Source organism: Chiloscyllium plagiosum, unplaced genomic scaffold, assembly GCF_037043375.1.
Source record: "Chiloscyllium plagiosum isolate Xiang-an unplaced genomic scaffold, Cpla_swu_hap1 HiC_scaffold_13, whole genome shotgun sequence".
Taxonomy (NCBI): domain Eukaryota; kingdom Metazoa; phylum Chordata; class Chondrichthyes; order Orectolobiformes; family Hemiscylliidae; genus Chiloscyllium; species Chiloscyllium plagiosum.
The window spans coordinates 60,993,668-61,018,628 of record NW_028270151.1 but is presented as its reverse complement, the minus strand read 5'-3'; the positions used below and the strand labels follow the sequence as shown (position 1 = coordinate 61,018,628).

The following is a 24,961-nucleotide window of genomic DNA, read 5'->3' as shown; positions in this document are numbered from 1 at the left end:
TCTCCCCCCCCCCCGCACCCACTCACTCCCCCCCCCACTCTCCCCCCCCCGCACCCACTCTCCCCCCCCGCACCCACTCTCCCCCCCCCCCGCACCCACTCTCCCCCCCCCCGCACCCACTCTCCCCCCCCCCGCACCCACTCTCCCCCGCACCCACTCTCCCCCGCACCCACTCTCCCCCCCCCCGCACCCACTCTCCCCCCCCGCACCCACTCTCCCCCCCCCCGCACCCACTCACTCCCCCCCCCACTCTCCCCCCCCGCACCCACTCTCCCCCCCCGCACCCACTCTCCCCCCCCCGCACCCACTCTCCCCCCCCCCGCACCCACTCTCCCCCGCACCCACTCTCCCCCCCCCCCGCACCCACTCTCCCCCCCCGCACCCACTCTCCCCCCCCCCGCACCCACTCTCCCCCCCCCCGCACCCACTCTCCCCCCCCCCCGCACCCACTCTCCCCCCCCCCCCGCACCCACTCTCCCCCCCCCCCCGCACCCACTCTCCCCCCCCCCCGCACCCACTCTCCCCCCCCCGCACCCACTCCTCCCCCCGCACCCACTCCTCCCCCCGCACCCACTCACTCCCCCCCCCGCCCGCACCCACTCTCCCCCCCCCCCGCACCCACTCTCCCCCCCCCCGCACCCACTCTCCCAGGTCTTCTGTTACCATTCCCCACCCCCCACAGGCCTGTCACCCTGCCCCACTCCCCATGGCCTTCTGTCACCCCCCACTGGCACTCCCAGGTCATCTGTCACTCACCACCCCCCCTAGGCCTTCTATTACCTCTGCCCTGCTCCCTATGGCATTCTGTCACACCTCCCCCCTCCCAGGCCTTCTGCCACCCCTGGCCCACCCCCTATGGCCTTCTGTCACAACCCCCCTCCCCCCCCAAGGCCTTCTGCCACCCCACACCCTCCTGGGCCGTCTGTCAACCCTCCCATCCTCAGGCCTGTCACTCATGCCCCCTCCCACCAAACATTAGATCACATAACCTTCGCAAGCCATCCAGGCCTTCTGTCAGTAACCCCTTCCCCCACCACACCCACAATCCATTCCTTGCTCTTTGTCCCTCCCTCATCCTGTGTTTCCCCCCCATTTCATTCCCCCTCCCATTATCCCTCCCGTCATTAACCCCCCTCCCCTTCCATGTCATTAGCTCCTTTCCCTTCCCTCTCCTCCCTTGTTGTTAGCCCCTTCCACTCCCCTGTCATTACACCCCTCCCCTCTCACTCCCAACATCATTATCTGTCATTATCCCCTCCCCTCAGTTTGCCTCCCATGTCATTAGCACCTCCCCTACCATATCATTACCCTTTCCTCTCCCATGTCATTACACCCGTCATTCTCCCCTCCCATGCCATTACCTCCGCTCTACTCCCATTACCTCCCCTCTCATTACCTCCAACCCCTCCCTCCCCCAATGCCATTACCACACCCCTCCCACTAACCCCCGCACACGCCATTAACCGTCCTCCCACGTCATTACCCCCTGACCCCGGACCATCACGAATCGTCTTCGGGGGGGGGGGGGTGTCAGGGTTGTGTTATCACGTGACCTCGGTCACGTGAGCGGCTGCCGGTGGGGCATGGCGGAGACGGATGAGCTGTTGCCGGGTGATCGAAGCCGGCAGTCGGGTGACGATGGTCCGAGTCCGGGTTGTGCCGCGGCCTTGTGTGACCCCCGGCGGTGGCCGCACCGCTTTGTGGTGCTGGTCTTCATGTGTTTCCTGGGTTTCGGTGAGTCTCAGAGCGAATCGGTGTTTCCCTGGGCCTGGCTGGGTGCAGCGGCCCCGGCGACAGTGTGCGGTGTGTGCTTCTGTCATGTTGGGGAAGCTGCAAGTTGCTGCTGGGGCCACTTGTTGTTTATGTCAGTAACCTGTCTCTCCCCCCCCCCCCCCGTTATAGTCATCATGACTCTCCGGGTATTTAATGATCCCCAAAGTTAGCTGGGGATTTTATAACCTGAGATTGTGGAATAGTCAGTGCGAATACTGTAGATGTGGATACTTTGTGCCTTGTGACTTGAATGTGACTTGCTGTGAATCTGAAATTTGCAGTTATGTATGTTGCACGAAACTCTAATGTGCTTGTAGCTCAGGCAACGAATTGTATACATTTTAGAATGTGATACTTATTTATCTAACAGCTAAGTAGATTACCCTTTTAAGAGTTTTAGGAATCAATGTGAAGAGTTTTGACTGGTCATAATTATGATAAATTAGAAAATTGGAATGAAGGGATGTAAGGGTCAGATGTACTTTTCTCACATTATGCCTTCAATTATTGCAAGAAAGCAAATTGGCTGGCTGGGAGGCTATGGTGAGTAACTGAGATTTGTTTAATGTGAACAATGCAACATTTGAGAGATGGAGGATGGAATATTAACAATCTTTCTTATGGAATAATATTTATTTTAGTAGTTGAGGCAATTATAGCTGAGCCTGAAAACATGTTTTAATCTCATTAAGTGAAAATCTCAATCAATTTTATGTTCACTTTGGATTGGATATCTGAGTAGAGTTCTTAAACAGGAGTGTAAAGATACTAAGTGTTCAGAAAAGTTCGGTCATAATTAGCTCAAATTACTCTTACTTAGATTACTTAGATTAGATTACTTAGTGTGGAAACAGGCCCTTCGGCCCAACAAGTCCACACCCACCCATACCCATTCCCCTACATTTACCCCTGCATCTAACAGGCAATTTAGCATGGCCAATTCACCTAACCTACACATTTTTGGACTGTGGGAGGAAACCAGAGCACCCGGAGGAAACCCACGCAGACACGGGGAGAACGTGCAAACTCCACACAGTCAGTTGCCTGAGGCGGGAATTGAACCCGGGTCTCTGGCGCTGTGAGGCAGCAGTGCTAGCCACTGTGCCACCCACAAACCATGTCTCAGGCCAGAAGGCAATATTTAGCAACAGGAGTAAGTCATTTGGCCCTTTGACCCTGCTCCACCATTCAATAGAATAGTGGCTGATATGACGTTCTTCACAACTACTTTCCTGTCCTTTCCCTGTAATTCTTGATTCCTTTATTGATCCAGAATCTGTCTCAGCCTTAAATTAACATAAGGACTCTGCCTCACAGTTCTCTATCATAATGAGTTCCAAAGGCACTCATCTGGTTAAATTAGCCCCCCTTTATTGCAAGACTCTGCACTCTGGTCCTAGATTATCCCATGAGAGGAAACATCCTCTTAACACCTATCTTGTCAAACCCTCTAAGAATCTTATGTTTTAATGAGATCGCATTTCTTGCTTCTAGATTCCAATGAGTAGAGTAGCTATCTGTTTGGCCTTTGCTCATTAGACAATCCTTCTTTAACAGTATCATCCTAGTCAACCTCTGTAAACTATGTCCAAAACTGCTCCGGGTAGTCCAGATGTGTTTTACCCACATGTTCTACAGTTGCAGTAAGACTTCCCTACTGTTCTACTCCAACCAATCCAAGATGGAGGACAGGAAAAATTTCTGGCTGAAACAGGCTTTTCCTTTCTTTTTGAGGTATTTTAGGTGTTGGAGGTAATTTCCCTCAAATTCCAGGAGCAGCAATTACTATTCTATATGCATTTGCATTGTTTTGGAACTTTGGAGGAAAGTCAAAACAACAGCACTTTTAAAAGGGAGAAGAACAGACAAAGGAAGCACGTGGTGAAGTCAGTGCAAGAGAGAGCGAAGGAAACCCACACTCCTCCCTGACGCAACAGTGAACCTGCACAGTTACTGCCTTTGCTGTTTGAATTTGTGTAACACGGGACATCGGAGTGCATCTAGGAAAATTAACAAACACTGAAATTCACAACTAATCTTGGAGGAGCCTGTTTGGGAGAGGTCACAGCACAGAAACAGATTAGCAAATAGTTTTAAGTGTGGTCTGACAGTAAGTCTGCAGTATTGAGTAGCGTGGGTTCTTCCTTGATAATACGTTATATTGAGATACATCTCTTGATTAAACTTAAAAAATATATAAGCCTTTAGTATTGAGTTAGCCTGGAGCAGTGTTTTGTCGAGGAATGAGACAGTGCAATTTTTGGGGTCTGTAGATTGAAAGAAGCAAAAAATGGCCCTCACTAGAGTGATATGCTCTTGTCAGATCTGGGAGTTTAGGGAGAGTTTACGGGTTACTGAGGATTATATCTGCTATAAATGCCGTTGATTGAGAATCCTATCAGATCGAATGGATCGGTTGGAGAGGCAGTTAGAGGCAATGAGGAATTTACAAGAGCAAGGGGATGTGATATATGGTAGTTATAGGAAGAGGGGAATGTCACATAGATGGGTTAACTCCAAGAAAGGAAAGAGAGGCAGGCAGGTAGTGCAGGAGTCTTCTGTGGCTATCCCCATTTCAAACAAATATACTGTTTTGGAAAATGTAGGGGGTGATGGCTTCTCAGGGAACGAAGCACGCACAGCCAAGTTTCTGGTATCGAGACTGGCTCCAACGCAATGAGGTACATTGGGCTCTGAGATCAATTATGTTAGGGGACTCTCTCGTCCGAGGCCCAGAGAGATGTTTCTGTGGCCAGCAGTGAAAAATCAGAATGGTGTGTTGCTTCCCTGGTTCCAGGATCAAGGATGTCTGAGGGTGCAGAATGCTCTCACGGGGGAGAGGGACCAGCAGAAGTTCATTGTCCACATTGGAACCAATGACATAGACTAGATTAGATTCCCGACAGTGTGGAAACAGGCCCTTCAGCCCAACAAGTCCACACCGACCCTCTGAAGAGTAACCCACCCACCCATACCCAGATCCATTTCCCTCTGACTAATGCACCAGACACTATGGGCAATTTAGCATGGCCAATTCACCTAATCTTTGAACTGTGGGAGGAAACCGGAGCAAACCCACGCAGACACAGGGAGAATGTGCAAACTCCACACAGACAGTCACCCAAGACTGGGATTGAACCCGGGTCCCTGGCACTTTGAGGCAGCAGTGCTAACCACTGAGCCACAGTGAGATTCTGAAGGGAGAATAGAGTTAGGCCGGAATTTAAAATGAGGTCTTTGAGAGCAGTAATATCTGATTTATTCTCGGTGCTGCGAGCTAATGGGGGTAGGAATAGGAGGATAGATCAGATGAATGCATGGTTGAGGAGCTGGTGTATGGGAGAAGGATTCACATTTTTGGATAATTGGAATATCTTCTGGAGTAGAAGTGACCTGTACAAGTAGGACAGATTGCACCAGAATTGGAAGGGGAATAATATACTGGCTGGGAGATTTGCTGGAGCTGCTCAGGAAGATTTAAACGAGTAAGGTTGGGGAGAGGAGGGGAATGGGACCCAGGGAGATAGTGAGGAAAGAGATCAATCTGAGACTGCTACAGATAAGAACAGAAGCGAGTCAAACAGGTAGGGCTGACAAATTAAACTGTATTTATTTCAATGCAAGAGGCCTAACAGGAAAGGCAGATGGTTAGGAACATGGAACTGGGATATCACAGCCATTACAGAAACATGGCTCAGGGATGGACAGGACTGGCAGCTTAATGTTCCAGGATACAAATGCTACAGGAAGGACGGAAAGGGAGGAGGGGGATTGGCGTTTTTGATAAAGGATAGCATTACAGCGGTACTAATATTCCCAGAAATACATCCAGGGCAGTTATTTGGGTTGAACTGAGAAATATGACCAGGATGATCACCTTATTGGGATTGTATTATAGACCCCCTAATAGTCAGAAGAAAATTGAGAAAGAAATTTGTAAGGAGATCTTAGTTATCTCTATGAATAATAGGGTGGTTATGGTCGGGGATTTTAACTTTCCAAACATAGACTGGGACTGCCATAGTATGAAGGGTTTAGGTGGAAAGGAATCTGTGTGTGCAAGAAAATTATCTGATTCAATATGTGGGTGAAACTAATAGAGAAGGTGCAAAACTTGACCTACTCTTGGGAATTAAGTGAGGGCAGGTGACTGAGGTGTCAATGGGGGAGCACTTTGGGGCCAGCGACCACAATTCTGTTAGATTTTAAATAGTGATGGAAAAGGATAGACCAGATCTAAAAGTTGAAGTTCTAAATTGGAGGAAGGCTAATTTTGATAGTATTAGGCAAGAACGTTCAAAAGCTGATTGGGGGGCAGATGTTTGCAGGTAGCTGTTCAGCTGGAAAATTAGAAGCCTTCAGAAAGGAAAGGCTGGTAGGTATATCGAATGCTGGATGACTAAAGAAATTGAGGGTTTGCCTAAGAAAAAGAAGGAAGCATATTTCAGTTATCGACAGGACAATTCGAATGTATCCTGAGAAGAGTATAAAGATAGTAGGAGTATACTTAAGAGGGAAATCAGGACAAAAAGGGGACCTGAGATAGCTTTGGCAAATAGAATGAAGGAGAATCCAAAGGGTTTTTACAAATACATTATGGACAAAAGGGTAATAACGAAGGAGAGAATAGGACCCCTCAAAAATCAGCAAGGCGGCCTTTGTGTGGAGTCACAGGAGATTGGGGAGATACTAAATGAGTATTTTGCAAGTGTTTACTGTGGAAAAGGACATGTCAAGACATAGAATGTAGGAAAATAGATGGTGACATCTTGAAAAATGTCCATATTACAGGGGAGGAAGTGCTGGATGTCTTAAAATGCATAAAAGTGGGTAAATCCCCAGGACCTGACCAGGTGTACCCTAGAACTTTGGGAAGCTAGGGAAGTGATTGCTGGGCCCGTTGCTGAAATATTTGTATCATTGATAGTCACAGGTGAGGTGCCAGAAGACTGGAGGTTGGCTAACATAGTGCCATTGTTTAAGAAGGATGGTAAGGACAAGCTAGGGAACTATAGACCAATGAGCCTGACATCAGTGGTGGGCAAATTGTTGGAGGGAGTCCTGAGGGACAAGATGTACGTGTATTTGGAAAGGCAAGGACTGATTAGGGATAGTCAACGTGGCTCTGTATGTGGGAAATCATGTCTCTCAAACTTGATTGAGCTTTTTGAAGAAGTAACAAAGAGGACTGATGAGATTAGAGCTGTAGATGTCATCCATATGGACTTCAGTAAGGCGTTCAACAAGGTTCCCCATGGGAGACTGGTTAGCAAGGTTAGATCTCATGGAAAACTCTCCATTTGGATATACCACCACCCTCCAGAAGACAGAGGGTGGTGGTGGAGGGTTATTTTTTAGACTGGAAGCTACATCAAATCCAAATTTGGTAATGTTAGCTGCTTTTCACAAATACACTTGTGTAGTCTGCTAGCCATATCCTAACTGATTTCACAAAGGTAAACTCAAAAATAATGAATCACACTTCGGGGCGGCATCGTGACTCGGTCATTAGAACTGCTGCCTGACCACCCGGGACTTGGGATCAATTCGTGCCTTGGGTGACTGTTCATGTGGAGTTTGCACATTCTCCCTGTGTCTGCATGGGAGTAGGGTTCCGTCTGGCTGTTCCGGTTTCCTCCCACAATCCAAAGATGTGCAGGTCAGATGAATTGGCCATGCTAAATTGCCCATAGTGTTATGTGCATTAGTCAGAGTTAAATATAGGGTAGGGGAATGGATCTGAATGGGTTACTCTTTGAAGGGTCGGTGTGGACTTGTTGGGCCTAAATGGCTTGTTTCCATGCAGTAGGGAATCTAATTTAATCCACTCATCTGTTTGGCAATATGACGTAAGTGACCTGTTCACAGACTGAAATGCATATTAACTGTCTTGGAATTCCAAAGTTCTCCTTATTAATGTGGTTTCCCACAATTTTTTTTTAACAGGAATCATGGCAGATGTTATGTCTCCATTCCTTTTGCCTAATAAAATTACCGGCTCTCATCCTTTTTCTGATTTTTGTCAATTACACACAGTAATTAACTAAAGTATTACCTAAAATGTCTTTCCCATTGAACATGTGTTTAAAATTCAATTTTGTAAAGTACACATCTGACCAAGTTAAACATCGAACTTTAACATTGGGTATTAGTAACTAGTTTTTTCTCTTTTCCAGGTAGTTACTTTTGCTATGATAATCCAGCTGCTTTGCAGACTCAAGTTCTGAGTGTAAGTTGAAAATCTTAAGCGTACAGCACCTGACTGACTTTTGAACAAAATTAGTGGAGTGTATTTGGTACAATGAATTTTGCGTGATCGCTATGTTAGCTATATCTTGAAAATTGTGATGCTCATGAATGTTGAAGTACTTTGTGTTTTGCCACCATTTAAGTTAAATGTTAACTTCAATTCAACTTGTCCCAACAGTTGAAAATCTCACAACACTAGGTTATAGTCCAGCAGGTTTATTTGGAAGTACGAGCTTTCGGAGCACTGCTTCATCAGATGGCTAGTGGGGCTGGATCATAGGGCACAGAATTTACCCAGTAGGATATCTCAGTATGGGGAGAAAGTGAGGTCTGCAGATGCTGGAGATCAGAGCTGGAAATGTGTTGCTGGAAAGGCGCAGCAGGTCAGGCAGCATCCAGGGAACAGGAGAATCGACGTTTCGGGCATAAGCCCTTCTTCAGGAATGCTGGATGCTTCCTGAAGAAGGGCTTATGCCCGAAACGTCGATTCTCCTGTTCCCTGGATGCTGCCTGACCTGCTGCGCCTTTCCAGCAACACATTTCCAGCTTGGATATCTCCGTATATCTGCTGTCTGAACACAGGGCAGCTGAATCTGTATAGAACACTTCCTACAGAATGGACTCACTTCATATCTCAAATTCAAAAAAGTAAATGAAATTACTTGATTTTATTTCTTTGATCTTAAGTTTTTTGGACAGGTTTGCAATTTTGCTAACAGTTTGAAGGGTTTAAACGCAAAACTGTCTCAAACTTAAAGACGAGTTCATGGCCCTACAGACAGTAGGCCATGCTCTCGGATCAAATTAAACACCAATATGAGTTTACACTAACTGCCTGCTCATGAGCCTTCAAGAAGGTTCTGAAAATAAAGTTTCTGACTTGACTCATTTTGAAAGTGTTTAAGTTTTTTTTTCCAACTTACTGTGAAATTTATTATTGTGTGCCTAAGAAACAAGTAAATTATTCTGTTTTTGATTGAAATCATGTTACACTCAATTGGTAGATTATGTATTCTGAATTTAAAAATTAACCAATGAACCTGTTTTCAGATGTATTGCTCAAGCAGCAGCAGGAGGATACTACTCTTAAACACCTCAGTGATTTTTTATTTCTTTTCTTGAAAACCTGTTTCTTAATGCTCCTGGAGTGCTCTTTTCTCCCACAGTGGATTTTATGTTTAATATACGGAAAGTCTTGGCCTCCATGTTTATGTAATTTACTCATTTATTGAGGCATATAGTAGAATCATGATACCATTGAGTACTGCTAGCTAATTTAGTTATGATCAAGCTGGGCCATGGGTTGTTGAAGTTCAGGAATGGTGCATATGAGCAACTCAGCTTTTGCCTTCTCTAGTTTTTGGTTACAAAATACTTGTCCATTTTTTTTGTCTTTCATCGGTAAATGATGTCATGACCATAGCAGTTACTTGTTTTTATCAAGTAGTTAACAAAAAGGTTATGGGACAAACAAATTAAATACAGAACAACCTCGATTATCTGAATTTCAGATTATCCAAATAAGATCTCAAGGTCCGGTTAAAAACGCTACCAATTATTCAAACAATCCATTATCCGAACTGTTATCCAAACAAAATGTACCCCGCCCGTCTTGTTTGGGTAATCAAGGTTCTTCTGTAATTGGACTAATTCATAAGTGGCTATGTCAGGTCACAAGTTATGGTGCTCCTTCAAAGTTCCACATGCTATAGTGCATTTAACACCATTATATAACAGCAAGTGTTTGGATGTGAAAGAAAAAGCATAACTGAAATGCAATTGAATTAAAATAGGTATACATTATTGTTGTGGTTTTGAATTATGGTACTGGTTTAGCAACCTGAAGATTGTATTTAATCCCACCAATCGGTTCTGAAATTGAAGAAAGGACAAAACTGGCAACTTATTCCAGGGGTATTGGATCTTTACTCATGATGGGAGCACAAGTGGAGGTGATATTGCATTCAGTTAGGAACTGTGCTAAGGAGAGATGTTATCTTGGAAGGCTTATTAAATGAGGGTTTGTGGTTGGACTTAGAAATAAAAAGGGTGCAGTTACACTGTTTGGAATGTATTATAAATGACCAAACAGTCAGCGGGCAATTGAGCAGATGCGTAGTGAATTCACTTGTGTGTAGCAATAATGTAGTTTAATTATGAGGCAGTTTCAACTGTCCCAGCGTTAATTGTGATAAGTTGGAAAAGGGGGAGGGGGGCAGCTTTCTTGAAATATATACAGAAGCAATTTTAATGTAAACATACAAATGGTAATGTTAAATGAGTACTTCACACCTGTCGTCATTAGAAAGAAGGAAGATGCAAGTACAAAGTTTGAGGAGATGGACTGAAGATTTTTGAGCTGATTGATGCAAGATACGAGGAAGTAATGGAGGTTTTGGCAGATTTAACAGTTGACTATTCCCAGATCCAGATGAGTTGTATCCCAGGCTTTTGTGGGAAATGAAGGAGGAAATCACCGTGGTGGTGGTCTAAATTTTTAAATTGTATCTGGCTGCAGAGGAGGTGCTGGGGTATTGGAGGATAGTTAATGTGGTTCCACTTTACAAGAAGGGTGATAGAGATAGATTAGGGAACTACAGACCAGTAAGTATAAACCACAGTTGTAGGGAACTTAGAAAATAATAAGAGCCAATTAATCTGCATTTAGAGAGGCACTGTTTGATTAGGGATAATCTGCATGGCTTTGTCAGAGGGAAATCATGCCTAACAAATCTAGTGGAACGTTTTGTGGAGGTGGCCAAGTCTTTAGATGAGGGTAGATCAGTTGTAGTGTATGTGGATTTCAGCAAGGCCTTTGACAAGGTCATACATGGGAAACTGATGATAAAAGGTGAAAGTTCTTGGGATCCTGGGTATCTTGGCAACACCGATACAAAATTGGCCTTGATGAAAGGAGACAAAAGATGTTGCTAAAGGCTATTTGTGTGACTGACACCTGGTGGGCAGTGATGTACAAAAAGGATCTAAACTGTTTGTAACATTCATAAATAATGTGGAGGGGATGATAAATAAACTTGTGGATTACACAGACTGGTGAAGTGGTTGACAGTAAGGAGAAAGGTGTTAGGTTCCAGGAAGATATGAATGAATTGGTCAAAAGGGCAGATCAGTAGCTGTTGAGCTTTAACCCTGATAAATGTGAGGTGATGGATTTTGGCAGAGGGAACAAGACAAGGGGTACTCAATGAATGGCAAGACACTAGAAACTCAAAGGAATAGAGGAATCTTGGGCTACTTACCTGCAAATCCGTGAAAGTGGCAGGGCGGTTAATGGGGTGGTTAAGGCATACAGGACAACTGTCTTTATCAGTTGTGGATAGATTATAAGAGAAGGGAAGTCGTGTAGGAGCTGTACAAAACTTTGGTTAGGCCACAGTTGGAGTACTGTGTGCAGTCCTGATCACAGTGTTATAGGAAAGAGGTAGTACAGTCGAGGGGGTGTAAAGGAGATTCACCAGAATGTTGCTTGCGGCTGGAGCGATTTAGCTAACAAGTTTGGATAAGCTTGTTACCACCTTTGAAGCAGAGAAGGTTGAGGGAGGAATCCGAGAGGTGTAGAACGTTATGAGGGGCATTCTGTAATTCAGTACACATAATAAATGAAGGATCCTGAAAGCTTCTGGATTGTAATAAAATCATAACTAGTTTGAGTAAGAGAGCCTGCTGCAATTTGACACTGATGTATAGTTGAATTCAATCTCACATATCTGAGTATTAATGCCCTTTGAAATACCTAGTAAGTAGGTTGATTGTTCACCAAAGTAAAAATATTATGAAACAGTGGCATTTTTGATGCATGTGAATAAAGTAAGCAATGACAAAGCCAAATTCAGACTTCCATTGTTTCATTTTCTTAATCAGTAAGTTTGTTCTTTCTGTCTCTAACCTCTTTTGAAGATAAGATAGCTAATATCTTTTTTCTGTTTTTCAGTGTGCAGTGTTAGTTAATAAGTTTGTTTCTATGTAACCTAGCCATAGAATACCAGAACGCAGTCCTTAAGTGCAAAACAGTTGTTTTCCTGATTGGATTGTGCTTTTTAACTTAACCTTCCAGTTAAAATAATTGGCATGATATTAAAGAATGTATGAATTGAAAATGGGAATTTTATGAAAAATTGCAATATACATCTTAATTATTGTTTTATGAATGCTTTTGCAGTGAAGAGGTGAGCACACATTCAATATTTGATATTCAACACTCGAACCTTAAGTGAGGTAGGTAAATACAGGGCTTAAGCTTAGTGTGGATACAAGTTACATGATGACAAAACACCAGCCACAAGTCTTTGCATGTTGCAAAGTAAGAAAACAACTTTAGCTTTTGAAGTGCCGAGACCACGCATATCAGAATAACTGTGATATCAGATGTGCAAAATTGAAGGAGAATATGCATTAAATGCATCTTGCTGGTGCATCTTTATGTTAAGAGATGTAAGTTGATGTGAGAAATTAATTCTTTGATAATTGAAAGTCTGTTGTGGTGCACAGAGTGACATTGTATTGTTGGACTGTTGGAAGAAATGTTTGTCTATAAATCTGTTTTTGGTGATAGCAAATTTCAAAAAAAGAAATTAAACTATATTTCTTATACTTGATCCAAGCTGTAAATTGGTTGAAAATAATTATTTTGTTAATACTGGGAGCAATGTGCTAGAAATCAAACCCCACTACTCCATGAGCCATGCAAAAGTGTAAATATCTTTGTATATCAGCAAAGTAGTTAATTCATTCCTGAGGAAGGGTCACTGGACCTGAAATGTTAACTCTGATTTCTCTCCACAGATGCTGCCAGATCTGTTGAGCTTTTCCAGCAATTTATTTCGTTTCTAATTTCTAGCATCTGCAGTTCTTTAATTTTTTAGTCAATTCCTTTTCTTTACTGCTGTTTACCAGAGACTTTTATTAGCTTTCTTCAGTAAAATCAAAAGCAACTTATTTATTAGAAATAAACTTTCTACAATATTTTAATCCTCATTAAAGTCTCATGTCCCCTTATTATGACAAATGACTTGTGTTTTGTGATGTACCAATTTAAAATCAGATGATCATAAAAAGTAAGTCATATTTCATTTTTAATTCATTGTAATTGGCCATGTTCTGTAAAATTTCAGAATTGGCTACAGTATTTGAAAATTTGACTTTGTATACTTTTCTTTTTCAATAGGATATGAAAGTTGATACTTTCAAATTCATGCAACTGTATGCGTGGTATTCTTGGCCGAATGTTATCCTCTGCTTTTTTGGTGGGTTTTTACTAGACAAAGTATTTGGAGTGCGGTAAGCTCATCAAAAGAAAATTGCACCTTTTTGTTTTTCATAAATTATTCAACTAATTTTTGTTTAAAGCAAGCTGAATTATGATGTGAAAGCTACACCTGTAACATTTTAAATATTTCTTGCAGCTTGGGAACAATAATCTTCAGTTTGTTTGTCTGTGTTGGACAAGTGAGTAAAAATTTGCTGTGTGCCTGAAATTGTTCATAAAATGCTCAATGGTACTGGAAGTATTGCATTCCTGAGACTGACCTCCTGTGTGAGATAATCAGATTGTTTTGATACTGGAATCTGTTTGTATATGCAAAATACAATTGTCAGTCTTGGATTTCAGCCAGCGTCCCATTTTACATTTCCTTCAGCTCTGTTATGCAGAAAAGAGCATTGAGCCTAGATTTCCTAGAGTTTTCTCCCATCATTTTAAATGACCCAACAGTGTAGACCTCAGAGCCTAAACATGTATTTGCAGCTTTCTCCTGCTCCTTGGATGCTGCCTGACCTGCTGCGCTTTTCCAGCAACACATTTTTTCAGCATGTATTTGCAGCTATCCACATCCTCAAGCCAAAATGGCATAAAACCACCTCACTAGTGACACTCTTCATTGTTTGCTTAATTGTAAGAAATTGTGTGGGGATCTCTCTTTTTTTAGTACAGATGGAGGTTGTTTGCCAAAATGGCAAATTGGTACTTGTGTGTGTACCTGTAAAAGGAAATTTACCAATCTTTTGGATTCTTTAAATGCACACTTTGTCCTGAAGATTGTAATGTTTCTGATTTATCGTAATGTGCACATAATTGCTCTGATTTCCTGGGTGCCAGAATTTGAAACAAAATGACAAACAACTCAGTGCAGAGATCACCACCTACCTACTTTAGGAGGTATTTAGATTGATATTGAAAAGGTTGAGTATGTTGATAGTACTCTGTGGATTTTTGTCATCTTTTCCAATGTATAGAAACACATGCAGGAGAAGAAATACATATGGTCAGCAATTTAAATTTGTGTGTTATTTTTAAGGTTATCGTTGCTGCTGGAGCACTGTTGAATGCATTTTGGCTAATGGAGCTGGGGCGATTTGTCTTTGGGTGAGTTGATTGTTTTCTACAAATAAGTACTGCAAAACCAGTTAAATATACTTTAGCTTACATTGTCCACATTGGTTAGCAAATAACAAAACTTTCCATTGTATTTTGATGTTAGTATCAATCCACTTATTCAAAACTGGTATTAATATTAAACTAGTACAGATCAGGTTATCTCAAGTTGTCAATTAAGAGATCGTAAAGTAATGAAATGGCATTGTTGATATTTTGTTTCTTGAACATATGAAAGATCATAGCTATATAGTCCCAAGTCCTTACATTGAGTGATATTGGCCTGGATTTCCTCTGACCAGTCAGAGGATGGGAGTTGTGCATGGGAACCTGTGGAATTCCCATTGTAGGATAACCTAAAGTAATTGCCTGGCAATTGAATTTTCTGCCGATCCATTCCTCGGTGTCTGGGAACCTCTGGAAAGTCTTCATCTAAATGGGAAACTTTGGAGGGTTCCAATGAAATCAAGTATCAGCAAAGTTTAAATCATTTAATATAAAATTGACTCCATACTGCCTCTCACCCTCAGCTATACCATCCTCAGGTCATTAACACGTTCTCGACTCTGACATCCCTCTGGAACTGCATCATTTACATTGACACCTTGCACTCTACCTTTTACCTCACAGGCACCCTGCCTTCCTAGTAACTGAAATCTCACTTATACTTAAAGTTTGACAGCAGCTGTCAAGACCTTTAACTGTCAGAATATGGCAGCTGACTGCTGTGAAAAGAGAATGTAGTGTTCTTTCCAGTGACAGTTCTGTGTTACAAAAGAACTGTCAGAATGGAAGAATGGCTCTGCATTTCATTGCAAGCCTTGGTTGGAACCTCGTCTTGGAAACGCAGAGCTACTTTTCTTTTTCAAAAAAACAAGATGCGTGGAATGGCAATCTGTATGTGAGATTACAGATCCTGGAAAATCTGGTCCATTATTTCTGATTAGCATCTGCAATACAACTGATTGGAACTGTAAGATTTCTGGATAAGGATGCACTGTATTCTATGAAGAACATAAATAAAACAGGAGTGTGACTAGGTCACACAGCACCGTGAGCCTGCTTGTCAGTTTCACTTTCTCACCCATATCTCTTGATGGCTCAAAGGTTTATTGATCTTACCTTAAATAAAATCAGCATCAGTGCATCCACAGATCTCTACAGAGAATTATACAGATGAAGTTTTCTCCTCATCTGGTCCAAAATGGCTGACCCCATATCTTGAGATTTGATCATTTTTTTTTATACTAGAAGTTGCTCTCAAATTGCAAACAATCATTGCATTTCCAAGCTATTTCTCTCAAGCTCTTGAACTTTTTGTCACCTCCCAAATGTGTGCCCATCTCCTGCAGTTCTGTTTGAACTTTTCCAATTATATTTCTGCCATGTCACAACTGCAAATGGGCTCGAAGCAAAGTTGCAAATGTCATTTTGTGACAATGACCATAGTACACTATTCCTCCTCCAACTTTCAACATTTTTTGTTCTCGCCATCCTCATTATATTTCCTCTACCAGGTGAGTGAATTTGTTGTTTCTTGGTTCAATTATTGCCTCTCAAAAGTAATCAGTGGTCTCTCTCTCTCTCTCTCTCACCATTACCAAGGTATTTTCCTTGTCCCCAATCCATTTCTCATCTACACACTAGTTTTGCTTATCATTTGTCATGATATCCGATTTCATATGTGTGCAGATGGCATACAATTATTGCTGTAGAATTTCTCTTCCTGCACCTCCACTGTGTCTTTGCTGTCAGCCTGATTGTCTGTCTGACATCCAGTTATGAGTGAAGTGTACTTTTTTTTAAAAGCATTGTCACTTCAAGGATCAAAATCCTTATCTTTGTCTCCAAACAGAATAATATTCCCCCATCATGAGTTTCAGCCTCCTTCCCTACCAGTATTTCAATCTGAGCTAGATTGTTCCATGCCCCTTCTCCCTTTTGACCCTGAATGGATTTTTCAATCATATGGCTTTCTGCTTGTCCCCAAGTGTCCACGGGAATGTGTATACACATAAAAAGTGCATCTTACAATTAAAGGTCCAAGTTAATAAGGTTAACTTCATAGCAAAGCTAATTTTAAAGTCCAAACTTAAAGTGAGTTCAAGTTTTGGGAGTGGGCTGGATCTTCTAAGAGCTACCAAATGAATGCAACTGACATTTAACAATTGGACACTGTTTAATTTAGAATATAGTATTTCATTTTTTTTACTTTTCCTAACTGATCTGAGATGGCTCTGTTACACAATGCCATTACTGACATGCCATCAAAAAGGCCCTCTGCTCAATATTATTTCATAATTGTGTGAAATTGATTTGTAATTGTAATGTAATCACATTTCATTTTTTCTTTTGCAGAATTGGCGGGGAATCACTTGCTGTTGCACAAAACACGTATGCAGTTAGCTGGTTTAAAGGCAAAGAGCTAAACCTTGTATTTGGGCTGCAACTAAGCATGGCCAGACTGGTATGAGTAGTGTATTTGAGATCCTGAGATAAATTTCAACTTTTGTTTTATCATTGTTCTATTAATCTTATTAAAATCTTGTGAAATAAGCAGCATTCCTATAGATCATCCTGCGCAAGTAAAAAAAGGCAGAAAGCTAACTTTTCCAAAAGTGTTTCTCGAGTTGGACTGCAGCAATATATTATGTTTACCTACCTTACGTTATTGGTGATACAAAAGTGAATTGCTGTGTAAAACAATTAACCAAACTACTTTAATGAAGGATACAAGTTTAACAAAGGGAGAATTAAATAAGGACGAGGAGGAAGAATGAGAAAATGGCAATACAGTATCCATTTACATTTTTTTTACTCCTGTTATGTTAAGAGAAATGTTTCTTTAACTGTGCTTCCCACTTGCAGTAGTTTAATCTAATTTTGGTGCATGTCTGCTGCCAACATTCTTGACTTCCTAAAAGTACTTCAGGAGATGTAACCCTACTGTTCTGAAGTAGTAATCATTAATAATAGTGTGGAGGCTAGTAAAATAAGGCAGTGACTCAGCCTGTAGAACTGCTGACTTAAAGTGCCAGAGACCCGGGTTTGATTCCACCCTTTGGTGAATATCTGTGTGGAGTTTGCACTTTCTCGTGTCAGTGTGGGTTTCCTCTGGGTGTTCTGGTTTTCTCCCACAATCCAAAGATGTGCAGTTTAGGTGGATTGTTCATGGTAAATTGCCCATTGTGTCCAGGGATATGTAGGTTAGGTAGATTAACCATGGGGAAAGAAGGGTTATGCATCTCAAAGCATTTCAACAAAGTAACCCAGGCCTTAACTTTGATAGTGGTTTTAAGCAGGTCTATATTTGGATATTCCAGGAGTGATGCAGCTGGTCCAACCACTTAGTTTTAAATGTAGCAGAATATATTTACAAGATTACCTAATGAAACACAAACAAAAGAGAACAGATTATAGGGTAGGGTGTGGGGTTGACTGGGATGTTGTTTGGAGGGTTGGTATGGACACGATGGGCCAAGTGGCCTGCTTCCACACTATAATTCTATGAAAAGAATAAGGACTGACACGTACCTGAACACAATGCACTTTGCAGGAAATGGATAGGCATGCTGAAAGAGAAAAGGTTGATGTTTTGAGTCCGTTCTGGTTCTTCTTTGGAAATTTTTGTTTCAGATTTTTAGCATCTGCACTACTTTGCTTTTATTCCTTCCTCTTTTCAGTGTATTTGGCTGGAGACTTATTCATTACTCTTCTGAATTAGCCTTGGTTTGACATCCTAACTTTTCCCCAGGCTGTACTTGCATTACTTCCTAATGGCTGTTTACATCAGTGAAGACTTCTTCCTGCATCACAGATACCAAATAGAACAGCTCTTCAAAAGAGCAAATGTAAACAAGTTTTTCTGGATAATTTTAAAAAAATCTATAATGTACTCTCTCACAATATCAAATTTGATAATTGCTGTGTGTAGAGTCTGTATCCAGATGTGGCTTCCTTCTCATGAAATTTGGGTGAAGGGATTAAAGAAAGAAAGAAAGAAAAATGCTGAAGTGCAATTGTTTTCCAGGGTTTTGGATTTGAACCAATGTTATTTGCTTGGATTTCATTATTTTTAATTAGCAAGTTCAAATAACAACTCAATCAATAATTTTTGTTATGTATCAGGCCAGACCCCCTCAAAGCATTTCCAATAAGTAGTCCAGACCCTAACTTTGCTAGTTGCTTTAAGCAGGTGTAAAGTGGATATTCCAGGATATCCCCATAAAACACCCCTTGGCAGAAAAAAAATCAAACGCAGGGTCTTAGAGGAGAGATGTCAGAGAGGGGGAGGATCAGCGTGGACTTGCTTCTTTGGATTCAACAGTTTCAAAATGACTGCCTGCTCAAACCAAACCAAACCAGAGAAAAGCTGAGCTGGGAAAACTGGCCACTCCCCTTTCATTGTACAAGTGTTTTGTTTTAAACTTGAAAGCCTTTTTCCTGAGGCAGTATCTGTTAGCTATACTGAAATTGACTCGAAAACCCTTCAAATCTCGACTTTTTGGAATCACTGCTTTTACAATCTCTCTGGAAGAAAAGCCAGGGACAGCACAACCTTGTTAAAGGAGCAGCGTCATCACACTTTGTAGCGCCGAATTTTATAAACTTCATTAATTCATGGCAGAAATGCAGTTTTTAAGAGAACCATAATTGGACATGTCATATAAACTGTCTAACTTCCTTTCTAAGAGAAAGAAGGATTTAAGGTAGTTGAGTCTATCTTTGGGGGTAACGTTTTGACAACTGTAAATTAAAGGAAAAATAAGCATGGCAAGCATGTGCTCAAAATATTTTTCATTGAAGTAGATCTGCAAAGTTTAACTACTCTTTTCTACAGGGTAGCACTGTGAACATGAACATTATGGGGTGGATCTATGGAAGAGCAATGAAGATGATGGGCTCTGTAGGTCACAGCACGCTTGGTATAAGTCTCATGATAGGTTTGTATTTTTATTTTAGTACTGTTATGAGACTTCTTTTTTTTTTAAGGACTTGAAATTTGAAGGATTGTGAGAATTGTGTTTTTAGATTGTGTGGAAATACTTGTATTGTGATTTTAAAGGGAACAGTGAAAGGACATTGGGACTTTTTAAAAGAAATATATATCTGGGCAATCGCAGTTGCTTGGACTCATTTCTCAAAAATGACCTGTGTGTTTTATGACTGTTTTGTTTGACGAGGTCCCGTTGGCTTGTTTTATTTGGTTTTCAGCTGGAGAGAAAGGCTGTCCATCTCATCAGACTCTGTTCTGAAACATTTTCGCTATGTGTCCGGTGTGAAATGTTAGTGTTGTTGTTAAACGTGACCAGAAGATTTTTGGATAGGTTTCTTGGTTAACAATGGCATGCCTGAATATGAGAATGCAGGAGATTGGCATGAGGTAACTGAACTCATACAGGCACAATGGGGTGAATGGCCTCCTGTACTGTAAATCTGAGGTTCTGAGTACCTGACATGATGCCAGAGGCTGCTGTTCCCCAACTACATTTTCTGTATTTTCACTTGAAGTATTTTGTCAAGTGAGATTTGTGGTGCCTGGTCCACCATTGTTCAGAGGGACTATTTTCATGAGGAATTTCATTATTCACCCCATTGGTTATTCAGTCTCCTTGGCATTCTTCTCATGGAATCATGAGACTGGAGAGATGAAGTGCTCACCCTTGCTAGGGCATTCACAGCATTTAAACCACAGCAGCATACTACTTTGGATGCTACAAACTGCAGTGTGAGAATGTTATCACTGAATACCTCGCCAAGTAAGCAAAGTGCAGGGAAGGGAAGGAAAATCCTTTTTCCAACTGACTGCAGAAAGCAGCCATCAGGCGCAGCGAACCTGAACCTGGATTATGGCCTGTGCCAGTGTTGCATCCCATGTTAAAATGATCACCCATTAGTACAGGAAGCATCAGCTAATGTTTTGTGCTCTACAAGGGTGAATGTACTATCTTCTGTATATCACCTTGTTTTCAGGAGATTACCGCTTGTTGTAATGAGTCTGCTATTGCACACTCATCTCACCAAGACTCCAAATCATAAGCCTCACCATTGCATGCATCATTTCTACTTTATGGCTCTCTCCCATCTCATCTTCTGATGCTACTAACCTTCTCTGCCCCCTGCACTTTCTGCTCTAGGAACATCTCATCACCTCTCCTGTTCCTGTCACCACTAACTGCCCTTCCTTCCACTTTCCTCATCGCAGAAAATATTCTCAGCATCCTAGCTGACTACCTGTAATTGCTGACTGCTTACAGTTGACCAACACTCTAGTGGCTCATTCCCTGGGAGGTCAAAGTGCCTGACTGAGTATGGCTGACACCCTGGATTGGAGTTGCATGAACCCTTTGACTGCCTGTGATTGTATCCCTTGACACCACAATGGATCACTCCCCTTATGACTCAACATAATCTATACTTTAAGCATGTGCAATCTGTTTGCTGCAAAACCTGCAGGTGTGGCATTGATGTAGCCTGGTGGCGTAAAATGACAAGTCCATTGCCTTCATTGTTCATTGCTCCCAATAGCATGCCAGTGCCTCCTGTACTAAAAGCAATGTCCACACCTCATCAAGGAAGGAAAGTTCTTCCCTGGGTGTGTGGTGTCCTTTGTGTACCTGAACACCAGACCAACAGCCATCTGAGTGTTTTATACTTCAATACTGTATCCAGCACTGATAACTAGTAATTATTGACCAGTAATACTCCTCCAGAGTGAACCTTGGCAATGCAAAAGCTATTTTCCCTTTAACCTGGTATGTGTGTATACATGTGTTATTTAGAGGGGGCAAGCATTTGTACTTTGTGCAAACTGTGTTATCTAGTTTTCAGTCATACTGAATAAATTAGTAATATTTTTAAAGAATCTTGGTTGGATCTACTTATTCTAAATCTGATATAGAGAAGGCATATAATGAACCATAATGCAAACTGGGAAAACAATTAGATTTTTGTGGCCTATGAAGTAGTGGTACTTGAAAGAGTGCAGGTCCCCCATTTTGATCATAATATAGCCAGCATGGCTACAACTGGAATTTATTTTGCCCACAGTTATTTTGTCTTTGCTACTTTGGCTTGGTTGTACTCAAATAATCAATTCCTGGAAGATCTACTTTGTCAAATTACTTTGATAAACAGACATAGAGTTTGAATTTATTTGGATATCAGAGGGTCAGTGAAGCTCAGTAAGTTTACTGTGCCTAAGCATAGCAGTTTAGAAACTGAATATAATCTTTAGCTTAAAGAAGAATTGCAGATAGGTGATTCCATTGACTCACAAGATCTTCATTTGTTTTTTATCAGTACAATTTTCCTTTTGTAAGATTAGCAAAGGTCAAGAAGGTTATTTTCCTCATCCTGTTTCCTTACATTTGCAATCTTGTTGGACAGCTTAATACTCTTAGTCTGATCATTACATCTATTTTTAAAATCCGATTTGATAAGGCAACAAATTTGGAGGTTTAGTGGCATTTTGATCTATGCTCAATAAACCATAAGTAGAAAATCTATTAGGTAAATTTTGTGCCTTTTTGCCTTTCAAAAGGGAACTACAGCAAGGTTTGAATTTTAGTACATTATTAACCTTTCAGGTATAGAACATTCTTCAGATATAGTGAATTGTTTCAAAATAGTGGCATGTTACGTGCCATCTCCTTCATTTACTTGTCTGTCAGCACTAGTTCCAACTCAAAAGGTGCGAATGCAAGCTCCATTCAGGATCTGTGTGAACCATTCAGGTGGATGGTCAGGAGGTGTTTCACTGCACCTTTAGACGATCTGATATTCAAATTAGACATTAGATAGTCTTTTTAATTTGTCAGCTCAAGTGAGTATTAAATATCCCATACCATTAGTTGTAGAGGACATGCTCTCCAGTACTCGTCAATATATTTTTCATGTGCAATAAACATTTCGAACCTTCATGATAGTATCAGCCATTTTGTGCATGGTAAAGTTCCTTAAATGAGAGAGAGGATTAATCATATTTGATTAGTTAGAAGTTCAATTTAATTCATTTCTCAGACTTTTCAGTCCATTTATGTTTTTATATTTGTTCCTGTTTCCTATTGGTGTATGGTTTTATATTCTTAATCAGTGCTTTCAACTTTTCTCCATACAGCTGCGGCTACATGTGTATTTTCCTTGTTGTGTGCGTTTGCCATTGCTTACTTAGACAAAAGAGCTAAGAGGATTTTAAAGAAAGACCAAGGAAAAACAGGTTGGTTCAAAGGTGTTATTTCTTCCTGTCGGAAAAATACACTGAAATTGACATCAGAACGTAGTTAAAAGTCAACAATAGCAATGATAGTGAAATATAATTCATTAGATTAGATTCCCAACAGTATGGAAACAGGCCATTTGTCCCAACGAGTCCATGCTGACCCACTGAAGAGTAATCCACCCAGACACATTTCCCTCTGACTAATGCACCTAACACTATGGGCAATTTAGGACAGCCAATTCACCCAACCTACACATTGTTGGACCTTATACTTTACAGCTATCAATGATATTCTAATTTTGATCAAGTAATCGTGTTACTATTGTTGTGTTAACTGTTTAATAACTGAAAAGCTGCTCATTTTAAATATTCAAAATCCGCAGTTGAACTTGATAGTGCCCCCTTATTAACCAGAACGGAGATATCTGAGCATTTACAGTTGTAGACAACCAATCTAAACATATTCCCAATGTTTCTTTGGGGATAAATTGATAAAGCAGTATTCAGACAATGCTTTGCACTTTGACCCAACACTTAGTTCTGTGTGAATAAAATATCATTCTTCTGTAGAATACTACTGCTGTTTTTCGAGTGCTGGCATCACGTTCAAGAGAATTAGATCCATAATGTAACTTAGCTTTTTGTGGCCTGCAGGAACTGCTCATTAGTAGATTTTTCCTTTTTTATTGGAATTTTTACAGGGAAGAAAAGGTTGGAAGTTTCTTTTGAAGTTGAAGTCTAATCTCAGATTCTATCTTCCAGTTCCAGTTAGTAGGTGTATGCAATAGAATTTGCAATATCGAAATACTTGACCAACGCTTTTAGCATGATCTTTTAGCATGCTTATCCCACAGTGTATGTTTATTTAAATTTTGCGTGAATAAAAGTGCTCAGTTTTTTTGCATATTGTAATTTGGATTTCTATCTGTACTGTTTTTGTAAACAGTTTTTAAAAAAAAAATCACTTATGGGTTGCACAAAGTTTAAAAATTACACAACACCAGGTTATAGTCCAACAGGTTTATTTGGAAGCACTAGCTTTCGGAGCCCTGCTCCTACTTCAGGCCCTAAGACACAGAATTTCTAGCAAATGTTTACAGTTTGATGTAACTGAAATTATATATTGGAAAAAAAAACCTGGATTGGTTAAGTCATTCATCTTTTAGAATGAACATGTTGGTTTCAGACTTACATAGGTAAATTGCAGAACTTTTTTAAAACTTACATTCTCAAGTGAACTTTAACAATTAGTATCTTGTCTGCATTTAAGATAATGCACTTGAGGTGTGAGCTGCCCTATGTGAGACTGTCTGTGCTATAATTGTCAGACTGATTCTAGTCTTAAACAGATTTACAGGATCTTACATGGATTCGTGCAGTTTTTGAGCAAAATAAAATGTAGTTCTGCTAGTACAAATTCACCGCACACACTTATACCTGCATGCGTGCATGTGGGTGTGTTTGTGTTGGGGGGGGTGTTATGAGTGCTTGTGTGTGTGTAAAGGGGTATAAGTTTGTGAGTGGGGGGGGGGGCGTGAGAGAGTGTGGCAAGTTGTGTGAGCGTATGAGAGGGGGTCTATCGGAGTGTGTGTGTGTGTGTGTAAGAATGTCTGTGTATAGTGCAATGGGGTCACCTGTAGTGTGACATGAACTCAAAGTCCTGGTTCCATTGCCTTCTGAGGCTGGATTCCAAAGCCACATAACCTAGAGTGAAAAAATGTCATTTCTGCCTTTTAAAAAGTCAGTCCCTAATTCTAAAATGAAGCTAGTTCTAGACTTGCCCACAAGGCGAAGCATCCTTTACACGTCTTTTAAAGACCAGTCAGAACCTCCGACTCCAATCATGTCATCCCTCACTTCTTAAAACTCCAGTGAAAGCAAGCCCAGTCGACAATTTATCCCCATAAGAAAACCCACTTAGTCCAGGTATCAGTCCAGTAAACCTTTGCTGAACTGTCTCTAATGCATTTACATTGTCTCTTAATTCACATGTCTACCACATGTGAAACTCTAGCTCCTAACCTGCAAGGCGTTTGCCCTTCAGCAGCTACAACTCTGCTTTGAGGTCCTCTTCCTTCTGCCTGCAATGAAATGTCAAGCAACAGAATCCCACCTGCTGGCCACCCAGCCATTCAATTACACTTGCTTAGATTGAATTCCACAGGGTTGACCAGACTGGGTCCCAGTGTCTATTCAAATATGCCATCCCAGCTGCCTAACTGCACTGAGGTATCTGCTATCCACTGAAATATATGGAACAAACTGGTACTCGGTTAAGACACAACACCATCAAATGATTAATCTTGTAACAATATGAAGATAGGCTT

General features: G+C 41.2%; 1 protein-coding gene across 2 annotated transcripts in view; it reads left to right on the top strand.

The window, feature by feature from the left end:
• The first annotated feature begins 1,531 nt into the window (after window positions 1–1,531).
• mfsd1 (major facilitator superfamily domain containing 1) overlaps window positions 1,532–24,961 on the top strand; it is a 56,317-nt gene continuing 32,887 nt past the window's right edge. The window contains exons 1-8 of one of the 2 annotated variants that reach the window (XM_043702125.2): window positions 1,532–1,734; window positions 7,950–8,002; window positions 13,208–13,320; window positions 13,446–13,488; window positions 14,337–14,404; window positions 16,772–16,880; window positions 19,254–19,356; window positions 22,533–22,631. In XM_043702125.2, coding sequence (XP_043558060.1) covers window positions 1,584–1,734; window positions 7,950–8,002; window positions 13,208–13,320; window positions 13,446–13,488; window positions 14,337–14,404; window positions 16,772–16,880; window positions 19,254–19,356; window positions 22,533–22,631 — 739 coding nt within the window. In that variant the 5' untranslated portion in view covers window positions 1,532–1,583. The remainder of the gene's footprint in view (window positions 1,735–7,949; window positions 8,003–13,207; window positions 13,321–13,445; window positions 13,489–14,336; window positions 14,405–16,771; window positions 16,881–19,253; window positions 19,357–22,532; window positions 22,632–24,961) is intronic. The other variant, XM_043702126.2, reaches the window with a different exon arrangement.